General features: G+C 36.9%; 1 protein-coding gene across 1 annotated transcript in view; it reads right to left on the bottom strand.

Moving 5' to 3' along the window:
- The window catches only part of TMLHE (trimethyllysine hydroxylase, epsilon), a 133,733-nt gene that overhangs the window by 46,804 nt on the left and 65,537 nt on the right, over positions 1-21,392 (bottom strand). The window contains exon 6 of the mRNA XM_028094910.2: positions 19,709-19,945. Within this exon, the coding sequence (XP_027950711.1) occupies positions 19,709-19,945 (237 nt within the window). The remainder of the gene's footprint in view (positions 1-19,708; positions 19,946-21,392) is intronic.

Here is a 21,392-nt window from a genome sequence, read left to right as displayed (position 1 = left end):
ACATTAAATAGAATGCAAAAAGTAAGCCTAAGAAGGTTAGAGTGGCTACATTAATTTCAGATAAAATAGACTACAAAACAAAGTTAAAAAGGGACATTTCATGATGACAAAATGTCATTTCATCAGGCATAAAAATCATAAATGAGTATGTGCTTGATAACAGGTATCCAAACTACATGAAGCAAGAACTGATGGAATTAAAGGGAGAAATAAAAAAAAAAATCACAGTGTTATTTGTATATTTTAATGTTGTTCTCTCAGCACTTGACAACAATTAGACAAAAAATTAGAAAGGACACAAGATGAAATAATACTATCAAGTACCTTGACCTAATTGATATTTATAAAATAGTATACCAAGAAATGCAGAACATATGCACATGCTCTTCAAGTGCACATAGTATGTTCACCAAGACAGACCATTTGCTGGGCCAAAAACTAAGTCACAATAAAATTTTAAAAGTTCAAGTCTATAGAATGTTTTCTGATGATGATAGAATCGAATTAGAATTAATAATAAGATACCTACAAAAACCTCAGATACTTGGAAATTAAAGGACATAATTCTAGTTAATACATGGTTAAAGAAAGAAAACCTGGGAAATTAGAAAATATGTTGTACTTCATGATCATAAGAACAAAACATATCAATACTTGTGGGATGCAGCAAAAAAGGCTTGGAGGCAAAACTATAGCTTTAAATAATTATATCAGAAAAGACTAAATGTAAAACTGCTGATTGCCAGAGGGGAAGGCGGTGAGGATATGGGCAAAATGGGTAAAAGGGAAGAGGGAGATACAGGCTTCCAGATACGGAATGAATAAGTCATGGGAATAAAGGCACAGCACAGGGAAGATGGTCAATGGCATAGTCATAGTCATCATAGTCATAGTCATAGTCAGTCATAGTCATAGTCACAGTCAGTCATAGTCATAGTCATAGTCGTCATAGTCATAGTCAGTCATAGTCATAGTCATAGTCATAGTCAATGGTATGTATGGTGACAGATGGTAGCTACGCTTGTGAGCACAGCATATCATATAGACTTGTCAAATCACTATGTTGTACACCTGAAACTAAGGTAACACTGCTTGTCAACTATACTCAAATAAAAATTAAAAGGGAAAAATAATTTAAAAAGACTAAATGTATAAAATCAATTACTTTAGGTTCTACCTTAGGCAACTAGAAAAATGACAATTAAACCAAAAGTATATAAAAATAAGAGAAAAATGAAGATAAGAACATAAATCAGTAAGGTTGAAAACAATGGAGAAAATTAACAAACTAATAAGATGGCTCATTGAAATGACCAACAAAATTGTTAAACTCTTGGACTCAACAAGAAAAAAAGAGAGCAATTATTACTAATACCAAGCATGTGATATCACTGGAGCCTACAGACTTTATGAAAATAAGAGAAATGAGGAATGACTGTATGACTACAAATTTGACAACTTAGGTAAAATGTACAAATCTCTTGAAAGAAACACTAAAGAGGAAACAATCTTACTAGCTCTATATCTACAGCAAACATTGAATATTCAAAACCGTCCCATAAAATAAACTCCATCCCCAAACAGGTTCCCTAGTAAATTCTAGCAAACATTTAAGATGGAAATAACACTAATACTATATAGATTCTTTGCTAAACCAGAGTTTTACAAAGACAGTATAATACTAAAATATTTAAAAAGTTATCAAAAAAGAAAATTGCGACCAATGTCCCTCTTGAACCTAGATGAAATATTTTTCAACCTGGTATTTATTAAGCTGAAACCAGCTGTGTATGTCAGTTACCTATTTATTGCTTCTTAGTTCCAAAAGCATCTTTCCTTACATAGTATATGTATAAGAATCCTTTAAGCATTTCTCCTTTAGAGTGAGCACAATATTTAAACTTTCTCAGTAGAGGGCGCTGGAGGGACAGGAGAAACAGGTTCTCTTGCTGGTATTTCTGGACCTGGCCAGGGCTCTACCGTGTGGGTGTGAGGATATCAGATAGTGCCATCCCCTTGGTGCCCAGGATTTGGTATCTATGAGGCCTTGCAGCCTCAGCCTGGTGATAACCCTTCCACAACCTCACAACATGGAGCTCCCAAATGACCTGCAGGTAGCCACATGTGTTCCATAGGGACACACTGAACAGTTATCCTGCGAGCTCCCATCCCTCACTTTCATCTTGTATAATCTATATGCTCTTAATACTTCCTGCTTTCACTGGCACCCAGACTTCTTTTGCATATTCACACCAACTTGCTGATTGCCTGCTCCCCTGGTTGCACTCAGAGGTGGTCTATTGTTTGCTCAGCAATTCTAGTCCAGCTCCCACCTAGCCAAACCAGCAAACTTCTCTGATATCAGGTGGCTGAACCATGCTTTCTTGGAGGTCTGAACCTCTTCTAGGTTTATTAATCCTTAGATACTCTGCCTCAGACCTAGGGTACTATACTGAATTTCCTTATATTCTTGTAATTACTCTTTTATTATAGCCCCATAATTCCTTATATTAAGCTACTGTGTGGAGGTCAGCTGGGAAGACGCTGGAGTAGGAAGACCCTAAACTTGTCCCTTCCCATGGATACAACTAGATAACAATCACATCAGTATAAATAACCCAGAAAATGGATATGAAGACTGGCATAACAAACTCCATAATTAAAGGTAGAGAGGAGGCCACACTGAAGAGGGTAGGAAGGGTGGAGATGAGGTGGGGAGCAAAACTGGCCACAGCAATCTGTGGTGGGGAGGGAGCCACTGGCTTGGAGAAGGGCAAAAAACAGACTTTCACACTGGAAAGCCCACACAGGGAAGATGAATCTCCATAATATTTGGCTTTGGAAATGAGAAGGGCTGAATTTCATGAGTTCATACAACCAGCGGGACTTCAAGTGTGGAATTTAAAAAACTGGCAGTTTGGCTCTGGGAAAGCCCAGAGGGTGTTAGGAAGTTGAGTTCCTGCCCTTAAAGAGATAGCAGAACAAATGGCCCTCAGAGATATAGCATCGAAGCAGCAGTTGAAAAACACCAGGGGCAGATGGAAGGAAGAGTGATTTGCTCACCTGAGAGCATGGCCCAGAGAGGCAGGGATGACAGGGAGACCCCCTCCAGGAATAAAGGAGCTGGCAGGCACCACTTCCCTCCCCCAAACCCCAGCATAAACACAAGGCTATTTGTGGAAACCAGCACCCCCTCACACTTCTGCAGATCTGCCCTATCCAGTCACACTTCCTCTGTCCCAGTGTGGTGGGTCCCCTCCCCCAGAAAACCAGCACAAAACACACCAACACCTCATCTCCTGACCTGCACAACTTGCAGGACCTCAGTTCCAGAAGTGGCAGAAGGTCTGATTTTGCAAGCAGATCAGCATACATCTTGTTAAAATGAGCCCCACCCCTGCTGGGAACCAAACACTACCCGCAATAGGCAAAGAGAGCCTCTTTAGACAACTGGACTCAAGGAAAAAGAGACCAGGACTAAAAAGCAGAGCATACACAACACACATAGGAGACAGTCCCTGCAACTCCAGGCCCTGGGGAACAGGGGACACTGAACTCCAGGGCACTACAGGACCTCTTATTCATAAGGCCATTACCACCAAGAGCAAGAGACATAGCTGATGTTCCTAAAACAGAGAAATAGGAACAGAGAGTTAGACAAAATGAGGACACATAAATACATCTCAAATGAGAGAACAGGACCAAACCACAGCAAGAGATGTAAACAAAAATGGTTATGAGTAATACACTCGATAGAGAATTTAAAGCAATGATCATAAAGATACTCACTGGACTTGAGAAAAGAGAGGAGGATATCAGTGAGAGACTTAACAAAGAGAAAAAAAAAAACCCAATCAGAGATGAAGAACACAATACATGAAACTAAAAATACACTTAATGGAATAAATACCAGGCTAGAGGAAGCAGAGGAGTGAATTAGCGACCTGGAAGACGGAGTAATGGAAAGTAATCAGGTTGAGAGGAAAAAAATTATGCAAAATGAGAACAGTCTTAGGAAACTCAGCCACTCCATCAAGCATAATAACATTCACATTCTAGGGATCCCAAGAGAATAAGAGAGAAAAGGGGACAGAAAACTTATTTGCAGAAATAATAGCTGAAAAAAACAAAGAAATAATAGCTAAAAACTTCCTTAATCTGGGGAAGGAAACAGATATCCAGATGCAGGAGACACAGAGATCTCCCCCCCCAACAAAAAATCAACCCAAGGAAGTCCACACCAAGACACATAGTAATTAAAATGGCAAAAAGTAGAGATAAGGAAAAGATTTAAAAGCAACAAGAGAAAAGAAAACAGTTACATACAAAAGGAAACCCCCATAAGACTATCAGCAGATTTTTCAGGACAAACTTTGCAGGCCAGAAGGGGGTGGCATGATATATTCAGAGGTCTAAAAGGTAAATATCTTCAGCCAAGAATGCTCTACCCAGCAAGGCTATTGTTCAGAATAGAAGGAGAGATAAAGAGTTTCCCAGACAAACAAAAAACTAAAGGGATTCATGACCACTAAACCAGCCCTATAAGAAATATTAAAGGGGACTCTGAGCGGAAAGGAAAGACCAAAAGTGAGAGTATAAAAAGTAAAAAACACAAAAGCAGTAAAAATAAGTATTTTTCTAAAAATCAGTCAAGGGAGTCATAAAATAAAAGAATGTGAAATATGACCCTATATACCTAAAACATGGGGGAGAAGAGGAGAAAAGAATTGGTTCAAACATAAACGACCATCAACTAAATATAGACTTCCATATGCAGAAGATATTATATACAAACCTAATGGTAACCACAAATCAAAAACCAGTCACAAATATGCAAAGAATAAAGAGAAAGGAATCCAAGTGTATCACCAAAGAAAGCCAGCAAAACTGAAAGAGAGCAAGAGAAAAAATGATCAGAGAAAAACTACAAAAATAACCAACCACAAGTAAGAAAATGGCAATAATACATATTTATCAATAATTACCTTGAATATAAATGAACTGAACAATCCAATCAAAAGACACAGAGTATCAGAATGGATAAAAAATCAAGACCCATCTATATGCTGCCTACAAGAGACTTATTTTAGACCTAGAGACTACTGCAGATTGAAAGTGAGGGGATGGAGAATATTTATCATGCAAATGGGTGTCAAAAGGAAGCTGCGGTATCAATACTCACATTGGACAGAATGAACTTTAAAACAAAGAGTGTAACAAGAGACAAAGAGGGACACATACAATAGTAAAGGGGACAATCCAACAAGATATAACAATTAAAAATATTTACGCACCCAACATGGGAGTACCCAAATACATAAAACAGTTTATAACAAACATAAAGGAACTTACTGATAGTAATAGAATAATAGTAGGAGTCTTTAATACCCCACTTACGTCAATGGACAGATCATCGAAACAGAAATTAACAAGGTAACAATGGCTTTGAATGACACACTGGACCAGATGGATTTAACATATATACATTCAGAACGTTTCATCCCAAAACAGCAGAACACACATTCTTTTCAATGCACAGGGAACATTCTCTGGAATAGATCACGTATTAGGCCACAAAACAAGTCTCTAACAAATTCAAAAATATCAAAGTCATACCATGCACCTTTTTTGACCACAATGCTATGAAACTAGAAGTCAATCACAAGAAAAACTCTGGAAAGACCACAAATACATGTAGGTTAAATAACATGCTCCTACACAATCAATGGGTCAACCAAGAAATCAAAGAAGAAATAAAAAATTATATGGAGACAAATAAAAATGAAAACACAACAGTCCAAAATATTTGGGATACAGCAAAACCTGTTCTCAGAGGGAAGTTTATAGCAATACAGGCCTACGCCAAGAAGCAAGAAAAATCTCAAACAACCTACCCTTACACCTAAAGGACTTAGAAAAAGAACAACAAATGAAGCCTAAAGCCAGCTGAAGGAAGGAAACAATAAAGATTAGAGAATAAATAAATGAGATAGGAACTAAAACAACAATAGAAGAGATCAATGAAACCAGGAGCTGGTTCTTTGAAAAATTAATAAAATTGATAAACCTTTAGCCAGACTTACCAAAAAGAAAAGAGAAAGAACCCAAATAAATAAAATCACAAATAGAGAGGAGAAATCATAACCAACACCACAGAAATACAAACAATTATAAGAGACTATGATGGAAAACTATATGCCAACAAATTGGACAACCTGGAAGAAATGGATGAATTCCTAGACACATATAAACTACCAAAACTGAAAAAAGAAGAAGTAGAAAATTTGAACAGACTGATAACCAGCAAAGAAATTGAGTCAGTAATCAAAAACTCCTAGCAAACAAAAGTGCAGGGCCAGATGGCTTCCTAGGGGAGTTCTACCAAACATTTAGAAAAGAGTTAATACCTGTTCTCAAACTTTTCAAAAAAATAGAAATGGAAGGAAAACTTGCAAATTCATTCTATGAAGTATCACCCTGATACCAAAACCAGATAAAGACACCAGAAAAAAGGGGAACTATTGGTCAGTATCTCTGATGAACATAGATGCAAAAATCCTCAACTAAATACTAGCAAACCAAATCCAACAGTACATTAAAAAAAAATCATTCACTACACAAAAGTGGGATTTATTCCCAGGATGCAATGGTGGCTCAAAATTTGCAAATTAATCAGTGTGATACATCACAGCAATAAGAGAAAGGATAAGAACCATATGATTATTTCAATAGATGCGGAAAGAGCATTTGACAAAGTACAATATCCATCCATGATAAAAACCCTCAACAAAATAGGTCTAGAAGGAATATACCTCAACATAATAAAGGTCATATTTGAAAAACCCACAGCTAACTACACAATGGTGAAAAACAGAGCTTTTCTCCTAAGGTTAGGAATAGGACAAGGATGTCCACTCTCACCACTTTTATATAACATAGTACTGGAAGTCCTAGCCACAGCAATCAGATGACAACAACAACAACAACAACAAAAATAAAAGGCATCCAAATCAGTAAGGAAGAAGTCAAAGTTTCACTCCTTGCAGATGACAGTATACGCTATATAGAAAACCCTAACGACTCCACCAAAAAACTACTTGGAAATGAAAGAGGAATTCAGTAAAGTTGCAGGATACAAAATCAATGTATAAATATCTGTTGCATTCCTATACACTATTAATGAAGCAGCAGAAAGTGAAATTAAGAAAACAATCCCAGAGATAGTCCAATATGGCAGAGAAGTAGGAGACCTTAGTTTCATCTGGTCCCAGGAATTCAGCTAGATAGCTATCAAATCATTCTGAACACCTGCGAACTCAACTGGAGATCTAAGAAAAGAATAGTTGGAATTCTACAAATAGAAAAGTGATTACTTTCTGCAAGGTAGGAAGTGCGAAGTGAATCCAAGGCGATATATGGGAAGATAAACTGCAGGGGAAGGGGGCCTCGGTAAGCTGGCACCAGAAAGTGATATAGCAGCAGAGCACAAAATCAGAACTTTTAGAAATCTGCTCCAGTGAGGGATGTCCCTGCCTGAAAGGTGCTCAGGTGGTAAAGTGCGGTGGAATCCTAGGTGGGACAGTGTGGTTTCAGGATCCCTGGGGTCACAGGAAGACCAGGGGTGCCTGACTGCAGCAGGGTTCCCAGGCATTGGAGTAGGGAAGCCGCTGCAAAGAGTGACCCCACGAGTGGGCTCTCAGCTCAGGGCTGCCATAAACCGGGAACCACAGCACAGCTGGGTGACTGCTCTCTGAGTAGGGGCACAGCAAGTGGCAGAACCGCGGCAAGACACCCCGTTTCTCCCCCAGGAAGAGTGGTGCGGGTGCATGCCACAGGAGTTTGCAGGGTTTGGAGACTTGAAAGGGGGTTGTGTGCCTGAGATAGAAAGGCTCTGTCACAGGCTGGGTGAGCACGGAGTTGGGAGACCAGGGAGACAGGAGTGATTAACTCCTTTTCCCTGAGGACGCACTGAGGAGTGGGGCCCTGAGCTTTTGGCTCCAGGGCTGGAGATTGGGAGGAGGCCATTTTCATTCTCATCCTCTAAAGTGGCATGGAAAGTCTTCAGCGAACAAAAGCCACATAGAGCAATCCTGAGCCACTTACTTAGCCAATTCCGCCCGGGGCAAAGACACCTGAGAATCACTGCAACAGGCCCCTCCCCCAGAAGATCAGCAAGAACATCCAGCCAAGACCAAGTTTACTGATTATAGAGAACTGCAAAACTCCAGCGCTAGGGGAAAATAGTATATAGAATTCATGTTTTTTCCCCCCACGATTCTTTAGTCTTTCAATTTTAATTTTTTTCTCTTTCCTTTTTCAACCAATTTCTTATTTTTTAAAAATCTTTTTTAATTTTCATTTTTATAATTACATTCTATTCTTTCATTGTATTTAATTTTATTTTTGTGTATATATATATATATATATATACACACACACACAAGGAGGGGGAGAAACGGGGTGTCTTGCCGTGGTTCTGCCACTTGCTGTGCCCCTACTATATATATATATATATATATATATATATATATATATATATATATATATATAAGTTTTTCTTTCTCTACAATTTTAGGATGTAGTTTCTTCTAACAAACAGACCAAAATACACCAAGAATCTAGTGTATGGCTCTGTTCTCTTCACCTGTCTGATCATATTTGTCTTTTTTTTTGTTGGTTAAAGTTTTTTTAAATTTTCATCTTTGCAGTTACATTCTAACCTTTCAATGTATTTAATTTTATTTTTGTGTGTATATATATATATATGTTTTTCTTTCTTTACAATTTTGGGATCTAGTTTTCTAACAAACAGACCAAGATACAGGATCCAGTGTATTGCTCTGTTTTGTTCACCTGTCTGATTATATTCTCTCTCTCTTTTTTTAATTGTAATTTTTTTCTGTTTGGGGGCTTTTCTGATTTCTTTAGTGTATATTTCTCTGGGGTCATTGTTACCATTTTAGTACTTTGTTCTTTTGTTCATCTACTCTTCTCTGGACAGAATGACAAGATGGAAAAACTCACCTCAAAAAAAAAAAAAAAAAAGAGAACAAGAGGCAGTACTGACTGCCAGGGACCTAATCAGTATGGACATAAGTAAGATGTCAGAACTAGAGTTAGAATAACAATTATAAAGATACTAGCTGGGCTTGAGAAAAGCATAGAAGACACTAGAGAGTCCCTTTCTGGAGAAATAAAAGAACTAAAATCCAACAAGTTGAAATAAAAAAAGCTATTAATAATATGCAATCAAAAATGGAAGCTCTAACTGCTAGGATAAATGAGGCAGAAGAGAGAATTAGTGATATAGAAGACCAAATGATGGAGAATAAAGAAGCTGAGAAAAAGAGAAACAACTACTGGATCACGAGGGGAGAATTTGAGAGATAAGAGATACCATAAAGCAAAACAATATTAGAAAAATGAGATCCCAGAAGAAGAGGAAAGAGGGTGGGTAGAAGGTATACTGGAGCAAATTATAGCAGAGGACTTCCCTAATCGGGGGAAGGAAACAAGCATTCAAGTCCAGGAGGGACAGAGAACCCTCTTCAAAATCAATAAAAATAGGTCAACACCCTGACATATAATAGCAAAACTTTGCAAATCTCAGAGACAAAGAGAAAATCCTGAAAGCAGCTCAGGATAAGAGGTCCTTAACCTACAAGGGTAGAAACATTAGATTGGCAGCAGACCTATCCACAGAGACCTGGCAGGCCAGAAAGGACTGGCATGATGTATTCAGGGTGCTAAATGAGAAAAATATCCAGCGAAGAATACTTTATCCAGCCTGAATAGAAGGAAATAGATAGAAGGAAAGATAAACAGAAGGAAAGATAAAAAGCTTCAAAATAGAAGGAAAGATAAAAAGATTCCAGGACAAACAGAAACTAAAAGAATTCATGATCACCAAACCAGCCCTGCAAGAAATAATAAAAGGGATCCTATAAGTGAAGAGAGCCCAAAAGTAACAAAGACCAGAAAGGAACAGAGACAATATACAGAAACAGTGACTTTACAGGTAATACAATGGCACCAAATTCACATCTTTCAATAGTTACTCTGAATGTAAATGGGCTAAATGCCCCAATCAAAAGACACAGGGTATCAGATTGGATAAAAAAACCCACCAAACCCAAGACCCATTGATATGCTGTCTGCAGGAGACTCATTTCAGATCCGAAGACACCTCCAGATTGAAAGTGAGGGGGTCGAGAACCATTTATCATGCTAATGGACATCAAAAGAAAGCTGGGGTGGCAATCCTTATATCAGAGAAATTAGATCTTAAACCAAAGACTAATAAAAGATGAAGAAGGATACTATATCATACTTAAAGAGTCTATCCAACAAGAAGATCTAAAAATTGTAAATATTTATGCCCCTAACATGGGAGCAGCCAATTATATAAACCAATTAATAACAAAATTAAAGAAACTCATTGATGATAATACAATAATAGTAGGGGATTTTAATACCCCACTCACTGTAATGGACAGATCATCTAAGCAGAAGATCAACAAAGAAACAAAGGCTTTGAATGACACAGTGGACCAGATGGACTTCACAGATATATTCAGAGCATTCCATCCTAAAGCAAAAGATTACACATTCTTCTTGAGTGCATGTGGAACAGTCTCCAGAATAGATCACATCCTAGGTCACAAATCAGGTGTCAACTGGTGCCAAAAGATTGGGATCATTCCCTGCATATTTTCAGACCACAATGCTTTGAAACTAGAACTCAATCACAAGAGGAAATTTGGAAGGAACTCAAATACAGGGAGACTAAAGAACATCCTACTAAAGAATGAATGGGTCAACTAGGAAATTGAAGAATTAAAAAAATTCATGGAAACAAATGAAAATGAACACAACTGTTCAAAATCTTTAGGATGCAGCAAAGGTGGTCCTAAGAGGAAAGTATATAGCAACACAAGCCTTTCTCAAGAAGTAAGAAAGGTCTCAAATACACAACCTAACCCTAAACCTAAAGGAGCTGGAGAAAGAACAGCAAATAAAGCCTAAACCCAGCAGGAGAAGAGAATTAATAAAGATTCAAGCAGAAGTAATGAAATAGAAAACAAAAGAACAGTAGAACAGGTCAACGAAACTAGGAGCTGGTTCTTTGAAAGAATTAATAAGACCAATAAACCCCTGGCCAGACTTATCAAAAAAAAGAGAAAGGACCCAAATTAATAAAATCATGAATGAAAGAGGAGAGATCTCAAACAACAATGAAGAAATACAAACAATTTTAAGAACATATTCTGAGCAACTATACACCAACAAATTAGGCAATCTGGAAGAAATGGATTCATTCCTAGGGACGTATAAACCACCAAAACTGAAACAGGAAGAAATAGAAAACCCGAACAGACCCATAACCGGCAAAGAAACTGAAGCAAACAAGAGTCAGGGCCAGATGGCTTCCCAGGGGAATTCTACCAAACATTTAAAGAATTAATACCTATTCTTCTGAAGCTGTTTCAAAAATAGAAATGGAAGGAAAACTTCCAAAGTCTTTCTATTAGGCCAGCATTACCTTGATCCCAAAACCAGACAAAGACCCCACCAAAAAGGAGAATTACAGACCAATATCCCTGATCAAGATGGATACTAGCCAACAGGATCCAACAGTACATTAAAAGGATTATTCACCACGACCAAGTGGGATTCATTCCTGGGCTGCAAGGGTGGTCCAACATCTGCAAATCAATCAATGTGATAGACTATATAATAATATGATCCTCTCAATAGATGCAGAAAAAGCATCTGACAAAGTACAACATCCTTTTTTGATTAAGAGTTTTAATTTGATTAAGAGTTTAACTCTTCACAGTGCAGGGATAGAGGGAACATAACTCAGTATCATAAAAGCCATATAAGAAAAGCCCACAATGAATATCATTCTCAATGGGGAAAAACAGAGCTTTTCCCCTAAGGTCAGGAACATGGCAGGGATGTCCACCATCACCACTGTTGTTTAACATAGTACTAGAAATCCTAACCTCAGCAATCAGACAACAAAAAGATATAAAAAGCATCCAAATTGGCAAAGAGGTAGCCAAACTCTCACTCTTCACAGATAAACATGATACTCTGTGTGGTAAACCCAAAAGACTCCAACCCAAAATTACTAGAACTGATACAGAAATTCAGCAAAGTGGCAGGGTATAAAATCAATGCACAGAAGTCTGTTGCATTTCTACACACCAATAATGAAGCAGCAGAAAGCGAAATCAAGGAATTGATCCTATTTACAATTATCCCCAAAACCATAAGATACCTAGGAATAAACATAACCAAAGAGGCAAAGGATCTGTACTCAGTAAACTACAGAATATTCATGAAAGAAATTGAGGAAGACACAAAGAAATGGAAAAATGTTCTGTGCTCATGGATTAGAAAAACAAATATTGTGAAAATGTCTATGCTACCTAGAGCAATCTATACATTCAATGAAATCCCTATCAAAATACCATGAACATTTTTCACAGAGCTGGAACAAATAATCCTAAAATTTGTATGGAACCAGAAAAGACCCTGAATAGCCAAAGGAATGTTGAAAAAGAACACCAAAACTAGAGACATCTCAACTCCGGACTTCAAGCTCTATTACAAAGTTGTAATCATCAAGACAGTATGGTACTGGCACAAAAACAGACACATAGATCAATGGAACAGAATAGAGAACCCAGAAATGGACCCTCAACTCTATGGTCAACTAATCTTCAAAAAAGCAGGAAAGAATATCAAATAGATAAAAAGACAACAAATGGTGTTGGGAAAATTGGACAGCCACATGCAGAAGAATGAAACTGGACCATTTCCTTACACCATACACAAAATTAGACTCAGAATGGATGAAAGACCTAAATGGGAGACAGGAAACCATCCAAATCCTAGGGGAGAACACAGGCAGCAACGTCTTCCATCTTGGCCACAGCAACTTCTTTCAAGACACGTCTCTAAAGGCAAGGAAAACAAAAGCAAAAATGAACTTTTGGGACTTCATCAAGATAAAAAGATTCTGCACAGCCAAGGAAACAGTCAACAAAACCAAAAGACAACTGACAGAATGGGAGATGATATTTGCAAATGACATGCCAGATAAAGGGCTAGTATCCAAAATCTATAAAGAACTTATCAAACTTAACACCCAAAGAACAAATGATCCAATCAAGAAATGGGCAGAAGACATGAACAGACATTTCCCCAAAGAAGACATACAAATGGCCAACAGACATACGAAAAAATGCTCAACATCACTCAGCATCAGGGAAATACAAATCAAAACCACAATGAGATACCACCTCACAGCAGTCAGAATGGCTATAATTAACAAGTCAGGAAATGACAGATACTGGGAAGGATGCAGAGTAAGGGGAACCCACTTACATTGTTGGTGGGAATGCAAACTGGTGCAGCCCCTGTGAAAAACAGCATGGAGGTTCCTCAAAAAAATGAAAATAGAGCTACTCTATGACGCAGGAATTTCACTACTAGGAATTTCCTTGGAGATACAAATGTAGTGATCCAAAGGGGCACCTGCACTCCAATGTTTATAGCAGCAATGTCCACAATAGCCAAACTATGGAAAGAGCCCTGATGTCCATCAAATGATGAATAGATAAAAAAGATGTGGTATACACACACACAGACAATGGAATACTACTTAGCCATCAAAAAAATGAAATCTTGCCATTTGAAATGACGTGGATGGAACTAGAGAGTATTATGCTAAGCGAAATAAGTCAGTCAGAGAAAGGCAATTATCATATGATCTCACTCATATGTGGAATTTAAGAAACAAAACAGAGGATGATAGGGGAAGAGAGGAAAAAATAAAACAAGATGAAATCAGAGAGGGAGACGAACCATAAGAGACTCGTAACTCTAAAAAACACACTGAAGGTTGCTGGAGGGGAAGGGGTGGGGGATGGGATAACTGGGTGATGGACAGTAAGGAGGGCATGTGATGTAATGAGCACTGGGTGTTATATAAGACTGATGAATCACTGACCTCTACCTCTGAAACTAATAATGCGTTGTATGTTAATTAATTGAATTTAAATTAAGAAAGAAAACAATCCCATTTACAACTACACCAAAGACAATAAAGTATCTAGAAATAAACTTAACCAAAGAGGTGAAAGACCTGTACTCCAAAAACTATAAAACACTATGAAAGAAAATTAAGAAAATGTAAAGAAATGGAAAACTATGCCATGCTCATTGATTGGAAGAATAAATACTGAGAAACTGTCTATATTACCCAAAGCAATCTACACATTTAATGCAATCCCTATTGAAATACCAACAGCATTTTTCACAGAACTAGAATAATCAGTCCTAAAATTTGTATGGAGGCACAAAAGACCCTGAATAGCCAAAACAATCTTGAAAAAGAAAAGCAAAGCTGGAGGCATCACAATTCCAGACTTCAACTTATATTACAAAGCTGTAGTGATCAAAACAGTATGGTGCAGACACAAAAATAGATACACAGATCAATGGAATGGAACAGAAAACTCAGAAATAAAATGACAATTATATGGTCAATTAATCTTCTACAAAGCAGGAAAGGATATGCAGCGGAAAAAAGTCTCTTCAACAAATGGTGTTGGGAAAATTGGACAACTACATGCAAAAGAATGAAACTGGAGAACTTTCTTACACTATACACAAAAATAAATGCAAAATGGATTAAAAACCTAAATGTGAGATCTGAAACCATATAAATCCTAGAACAGAGCACAGGTAGTAATTTCTGTGACATCAGTGCTAGGAACATTTTTTCCCCCTTTTTAAAAGTTTTTATTTAAATTCCAGTTAGTTATCATACAGTATAATATCAGCTTCAGGTATACAATATTGATTCAACACTTCCATACAATACCCCGTTCTCATTATAACAAGTGCACTCCTTAATCCTCATTACCTATTTCACCTATCCCCCCACCCACCACCCCTCTGGTAATCATCAGCTTGTTCTCTATAGTTACGAGTCTGTTTCTTGGTTTTCCTCTCTCTCTCTCCCATGATCATTTGTTTTGTATCTTTAAATCACATATAAGTGAAATCATATGCTATTTCTCTTTCCTGACTGATTTGTTTCACTTAGCATAATACTCTCTAGCTCCATCCACATCATTGCAATTGGCAAGATTTCATTCTTTTTTATAGCTGAGTGATATTCCATTGTATACATACACCACACTTTCTTTATTCATCAGCTGATGGATGGATATTTGGGCTCTCCATAATTTAGCTATTGTAAATAATGTTGCTATAAACATTGGGGTGCATGTATCCCTTTGAAGTACTATTTTTGCATTCTTTGGATACATACCTACTAGTGCAATTGCTGGATCATAGGGTAGTTCTATTTTTATTTTTTGAGGAACGTCCATTCCATACTGTTTCTTCCAGAGTAGCTGTACCAGTTTGCATTCCCACCAACAGTGTAAGAAGGTTCCCTTTTCTCTGCATCCTCACCAACACATGTCTCCTGTGTTAATTTTAGCTATTCTGTTAGGTGTGAGGTGATATGCCATTGTAGTTCTGAGTTGTAGTTCCCTGATGAGCACTGAGTAATGTATAGAATTGTTGAATCTCTATATTGTATACCTAAAACTAATATAACACTATATGTTAATTATTCTGCAATTAAAATAATAAAATTAACAACAAAAAGAAACTACTGTGTGGTATTTATCTCTTGATTGGGCCCACACTATTAACACACACACATACAGACATATACACACACATAGTAATAAATTGTGATCAAGTACAGTTTATTCCCAGAGTATAAGGTTGGTTTAACATTTTAAATTAATGTAATTTAGCATATTAATAAAGAAGAAAAATAACATAATTATTTTTATTGATAACTGACACAAAGATAAAGCATTTATCAAAATTCAATACCCATTTGTGATTAAAAAAAAAAATCTCAGGAAACCTAGAAGGGAAATTCATCCAGCAGATAAAAAACATCACCAACACTCTTTTTTTAAAGAAAGATTTATTTATTAATTTAGAGAGAGCGCATACAAGCAGGGGGAGGAGCAAAGAGAGAGGAAGAGGGAGAGAATCTCAAGCAGACTCCCCGCTGAGTGCAGAGCCTGATGTGAGGCTAGATCTCAGGACCCTGAGACATGACCTGAGCTGAAATCAAGAGTTGGCTGCTTAACCAACTGAGCCACCCAGGCGCCCGACCAACACTCTTATAGCTAATATTGTACCTGGCAAAATACTGAACACTTTCATAGTACTGGAGGTGTTAGCCAGTGTAGTAAGGTAAGAAAAACAAATGAATAAACATATAGATTGGAAAGGAAAAAAATGAAACTATCCCGACAACACATCACCCTTTAATGACACATTAGACCAGACGGACTTAATAGATACAACAGGACATTCCATCTAAAAGCAGCAGAATACACATCCTAAGAAACCCCAAAAACAAAAACTTAGAACTAGTGAATTACTTTAGCAAGCCTATAGGATACAATGCTAATTTAAAAAGAAATCAAACTAAAGAAGACCTAAATAAATAGAAAGATAGATGAGGTTTATGGGTTGGAAGACTCAAAACTGTTAGTTAGTTATCACCAAAATGGTCTCTACTTAGGAATAAAATTAACTAAAGATATATAAGATCTATATCTTCAATACATACTATAAAACACTGCTAAAAAAGCAATCCCAATCATAACACTTACAGGCATTTTTTTTCTAAAAACTGACAAGCTGATTTTAAAAACTATATGGAAATATAAAGAATCTAGAACCAGGGCTGGCAAACTGGTCTGTAGGCCAAATCCAGTCCACTGCCCATTTTTGTAAATAATATTTATTGGAACACAGGCACATTCATTCATTTATATATTATTTATGGCTGCTGTTGTGCTTCCACAACAGTATTGAGTAGTTGTGATAAAGACCATATGACCAGCGCGCCTGGGTGGCTCAGTCAGTTAACTGTCTGCGGCTCAGTTCATGATCCGAGTCCTGGGATCGAGTCCCGTGTCAGGCTCCCTGCTCCGCGGGGAGTCTGCTTTTCCCTCTCCCACTCCCCTTGCTTGTGCTTTCTCTCTCTCTCCCTCTCAAATAAATAAATAAAATCTTAAAAAAAGACAATATTACCCACAAGCCTAAAATATTTATTATCTAGCCCTTTACAAAAAAAAAAATTTGTAGACCCCTAATATAGAATATCCACAACAATCTTGAAAAAGAACAAAGTTGACAAACATATTATCTGACTTCAAGAATTACTGTAAGCCTGCAGTAGCCAAGACAGTGTGGAACTGTGATAAGGAACCACAAATAGATAATGGAATCAAACAGAGCTCCCAGAGACAAACCCACATTTATATGATCATTTGCTTTTTTAAAAAGATTTATTTATTTATTTGAGAGAGAGAGAGAGAGAGAAAGAGCAAGCTAGCAAAAGCAGGGGGAGGGGCAGAGGGAGAGGGAGAAAGAATCCACAAGCAGACTCCCTGATGAGTACAGAGCCTGATGTGGGGCCCAATCCTGTGACCCTGAGATCATGACCTAAGCTGAAATCAAGAGTCAGACACTCAACTGACTGAGCCACCCAGGTGTCACTGGTCATTTGATTTTTAATAGAGTTGCAAAGGGAATCCAATGGGGGAAAGGAAGGTCTTTTCAACAAATGAAACTATAATATCTGGATATCCATATGTAAAAAATATGAACTTCTACCTATACCTCATAACACAGAAAAAATTAACTTGAGGTAGATCACAGATTTAGATGTAAAAAATAAAACTATAACACCTTTAGAAAACATAGAATGTCATCATGTCATGGGGGCAGTCAAAGATTTCTTATACAGGTCATAGAAACAATAATCATTAAAGAAAAAACTACTCAATTAAATTGCATTAAAATAAAAAATTTCAGCTCATAAAAACATACTGTTAAAAATAAATACGTAAGCTACAGGTTAGAAAATAATATTCCTAAAACATGTATCAGGTAAGAAATAGTGACCAGGGTATATAAAGAACTCAATAATGACAACCCAATGAAAAAATGGACAAAAAATTTAACCAGATACTTCAGAAGATATATAAATGGCCAATAAGCATATGGAAAGATGCTCAACATCATCAGTCATCAAAAAAATGCAAATTAAACCCCAAAGAGATAACCACCATAATGGCTAAAACTAATAAGACTGACAACACCAAGTATTAGCAAGGATGTGGAGCAGCTATAACTTTCATACATTCTTGATGACAATGTAAAATGAAACAACTACTTTAGTAAAAGTTCTGGCAGTTTTTTTATGAAATTAAATACTCACCTACTCTATGACTCAGCAGTTCCACTCCTAGCTATTTACCTGAGTGAAATGAAAAGACATATCTACAAAAATGCTTTTCTATGAATGCTCATGGCAGTTTTATTCATAATAACCACAAATTAGAAACAGCCCAGGTGTTTATTCATAAAAAAATGGATTTATTCTATGGTATGAATTTCTGGAACAGGCAAAACTAATCTATTGTGGCAAAAATCAAAACAGTGATCTCCTCGGGTGGGTGTGCAGGGTTGGACTGGGCAGGGGTATAAGGGGACTTTCTGCAGTGATGGCAATATTCTATATCTTGATAGGGGTTTGGGTTACATAGGTGTATGCATTTATCAAAACTCAGCAGATGTATATTTGATATTTTAAAAAATAATTGTATGTAAATTTTATTTCAAAGTTAAAAATTTATAAAAAGATATTGAACTCTACTTAAAGATATAAAATGCTGAAGTATTTAGGGGGACATGTAGTCATAGCTACAATGTACTTTGAAATGCATCAAAAATAAGATTAACTGATGGATAGACAGATAGATAGATGACAGATAGATAGACAGAGAGATAGATGATAGATAAGTAGATAGCCAGATAATAAAAAAAGCATAGTAATACCTGCCTGGTAGAATCTAGGTGGTAGGTCTATGGATTTTACTGTAAATGCTTACAACTTTTTGATCTATTTAAAAATGTTTATAATCAAATGTTGGAAAAAATACTGAATACCTACTTACTGTTCTAGGCAATGGGGATACAAGAGATGACGAAGGTAGAGTTTTTCAGAGGAGGTTATCCAATGGAAGTGAATTAGTATTTGTGTAGTTCATATTACAATCCAGGGGCAAAGGCAGGAGCAACAATTTATTTTTATCTTCACAACTGGGTGTGGAGGAGGTTTGAAATGAGTGAAGATGATGAGTTCAATTTTGAATATGATGTGCTTTATGATCCTACAAGATTTCTAAGTGGCAACATCTAGTGGACTATTAGATATACAGGTCAGGAGGTTTGCATAAATCTGGGGTACAAATGTTGTGGTTGTCATGCCTTTGGGTATTCTAGCTTTGGGTCAGGGAGCACAATTTAATAACAGTTTTTTATTTCAATAGTGTTTTCATTTTAAAATACTATCTCAAATATCTCCTGCCCCCCAAATCTAGTATTCTTTACCTGTTGGCCTATTTATTTTTCCATGGGAAGTATAATAAAAACAGAAATTGTACTAATAAAGAGCTATAAAATAGCAAGATTAAGATGTGGTCAATATAAGGATTTTAGGGATTTTCATTAAGCTAATAATTTGAAGGCTAATAATTGGTAAATACATTACACTGGCAAATGGTTCTTTGGTACTCACCTGATCAAATAGAGCTCTTTATTCCATGGGTAGATATTTAAGACTGGCCCAACCCCAATCATGTGGTTGTGACATTCTCCAACATTTTCAATATATTCATGCTTCAATGGCACTTTGGTGAGGAGTTCAAATTCCTCAGGTGCCTTTTGAAGTACCTGTTCTGCTGCATAGAATCCATCTACCAGCAGTGTCCTGCCACCTGTTCCTTCATGCTTAAGACAGTGAAACACTTGAATGCTAAAGAGGGAAAAAATTAAATTCTTTTGTTCAGTGGAGAAAAGAGAACATATCAAAATTTTAGAAAATTATATATGAAATAATTACTGACTCTGCTTGTATCATTTTCATTTCCAAATTGTTTTTCCTTATAGCCAGTTATACTTTTTTGTGCTTTGAAATATTAATGCCACTATAGGTTTCTTCTAAACACATTCAATATGAATTAAAATCTGTATGTGCCAGACCCTGGGAATACAGGCATGAATAAGATATAGTCTCTGTTTTAAAAAAGCCCATAGTCTAGTAGGAAAACATGAAGGAAATAAATACCAATAAAATATGATAGGCACTATATTAAGTTGTATACAAGATATAGAGGGGCCATAAAGAAAGGACATTATTTACAAAATATATTTAAGGAAGAGAGCAAGAAGCTCCTGTCAGCGTAGCACAGAGAATCACGAAAGGATTTTTTTTAACTTTTTTAAAGATTTTATTTATTTATTTGACAGAGAGAGAGACAGCGAGAGAGGGAACACAAGCAGCGGGAGTGGGAGAGGGAGAAGCAGGCTTCCCGCGGAGCAGGGAGCCTGATGCGGGGCTCGATCATAGGACCCTGGGATCATGACCTGAGCCGAAGGCAGACGCTTAACGACTGAGCCACCCAGGCACCCACGAAAGGATTTTAAACTGGGAAACTCTATGGTCACATTAATATTTTTAAGACTTGACTATGATGATAGTATGGGAGATGGACTGGCGGGAAGCAAGATGACAAAAAATGTGGCAAACAACATGCTAACTGAAATAGACAAAAACACTGAGGGCTTGAGCTTAGAGAAGGGTGTTAGAGAAAAGACACACCAAGGAGATACTATAGGAGTAGAACTGACAAGATTTGATAACTGATTTAAATGTAGTAGAGAAAGAACAAGCAAAAATCTAGAATGACTTCAGGTTTTTCACTTGGGCAACCTGTCATTTGTTAAGAGGGAGAATGCAGACAGAAGTGTAATTGATCATAATGAGGGGGTGTGAGGGGTTGAAAAAGAAGTTCACTTTAGGGGCCATGTTGAAGTAGTTGAGTCATATGTGGCTGAAAATGTTAACAGGGAAAGGAAAAGGGACTTAATGAGCTGGAAAACTATACCAGAAATTTCAAATTAACAAGGGGAAAATAAAATTAATAGTAATTTAGAAAAAAAAATAAAAGTAAATAACAAAGTAAAGTAAGTAAAAAATATGAATGCAGATAGAAGGAATAAAATCAAGGAGAACTTAAGGAACAATATCTAGGACATGGACAGAGGAAAATAAGCCAGCACAGGATGCTGAAGAAAAGTGGTCAGAGATGTAGGAGGAAAACTAAAAAAGGAAGGATATTTAAGAAGAGGAAGCAGTTAACAGCATGCTCCAGGGGTTAAGATGAAAACTGAAAGGTACACACTAAGCATGGCAATAAGTT

This window comes from Eumetopias jubatus, unplaced genomic scaffold (assembly GCF_037043125.1).
Source record: "Eumetopias jubatus isolate StellerSeaLion01/CBP00866 unplaced genomic scaffold, mEumJub1_p1.0 scaffold_60, whole genome shotgun sequence".
NCBI lineage: Eukaryota > Metazoa > Chordata > Mammalia > Carnivora > Otariidae > Eumetopias > Eumetopias jubatus.
Note: the sequence above shows the minus strand (reverse complement) of the source record. Positions and strands in the feature narration are given on the sequence as shown.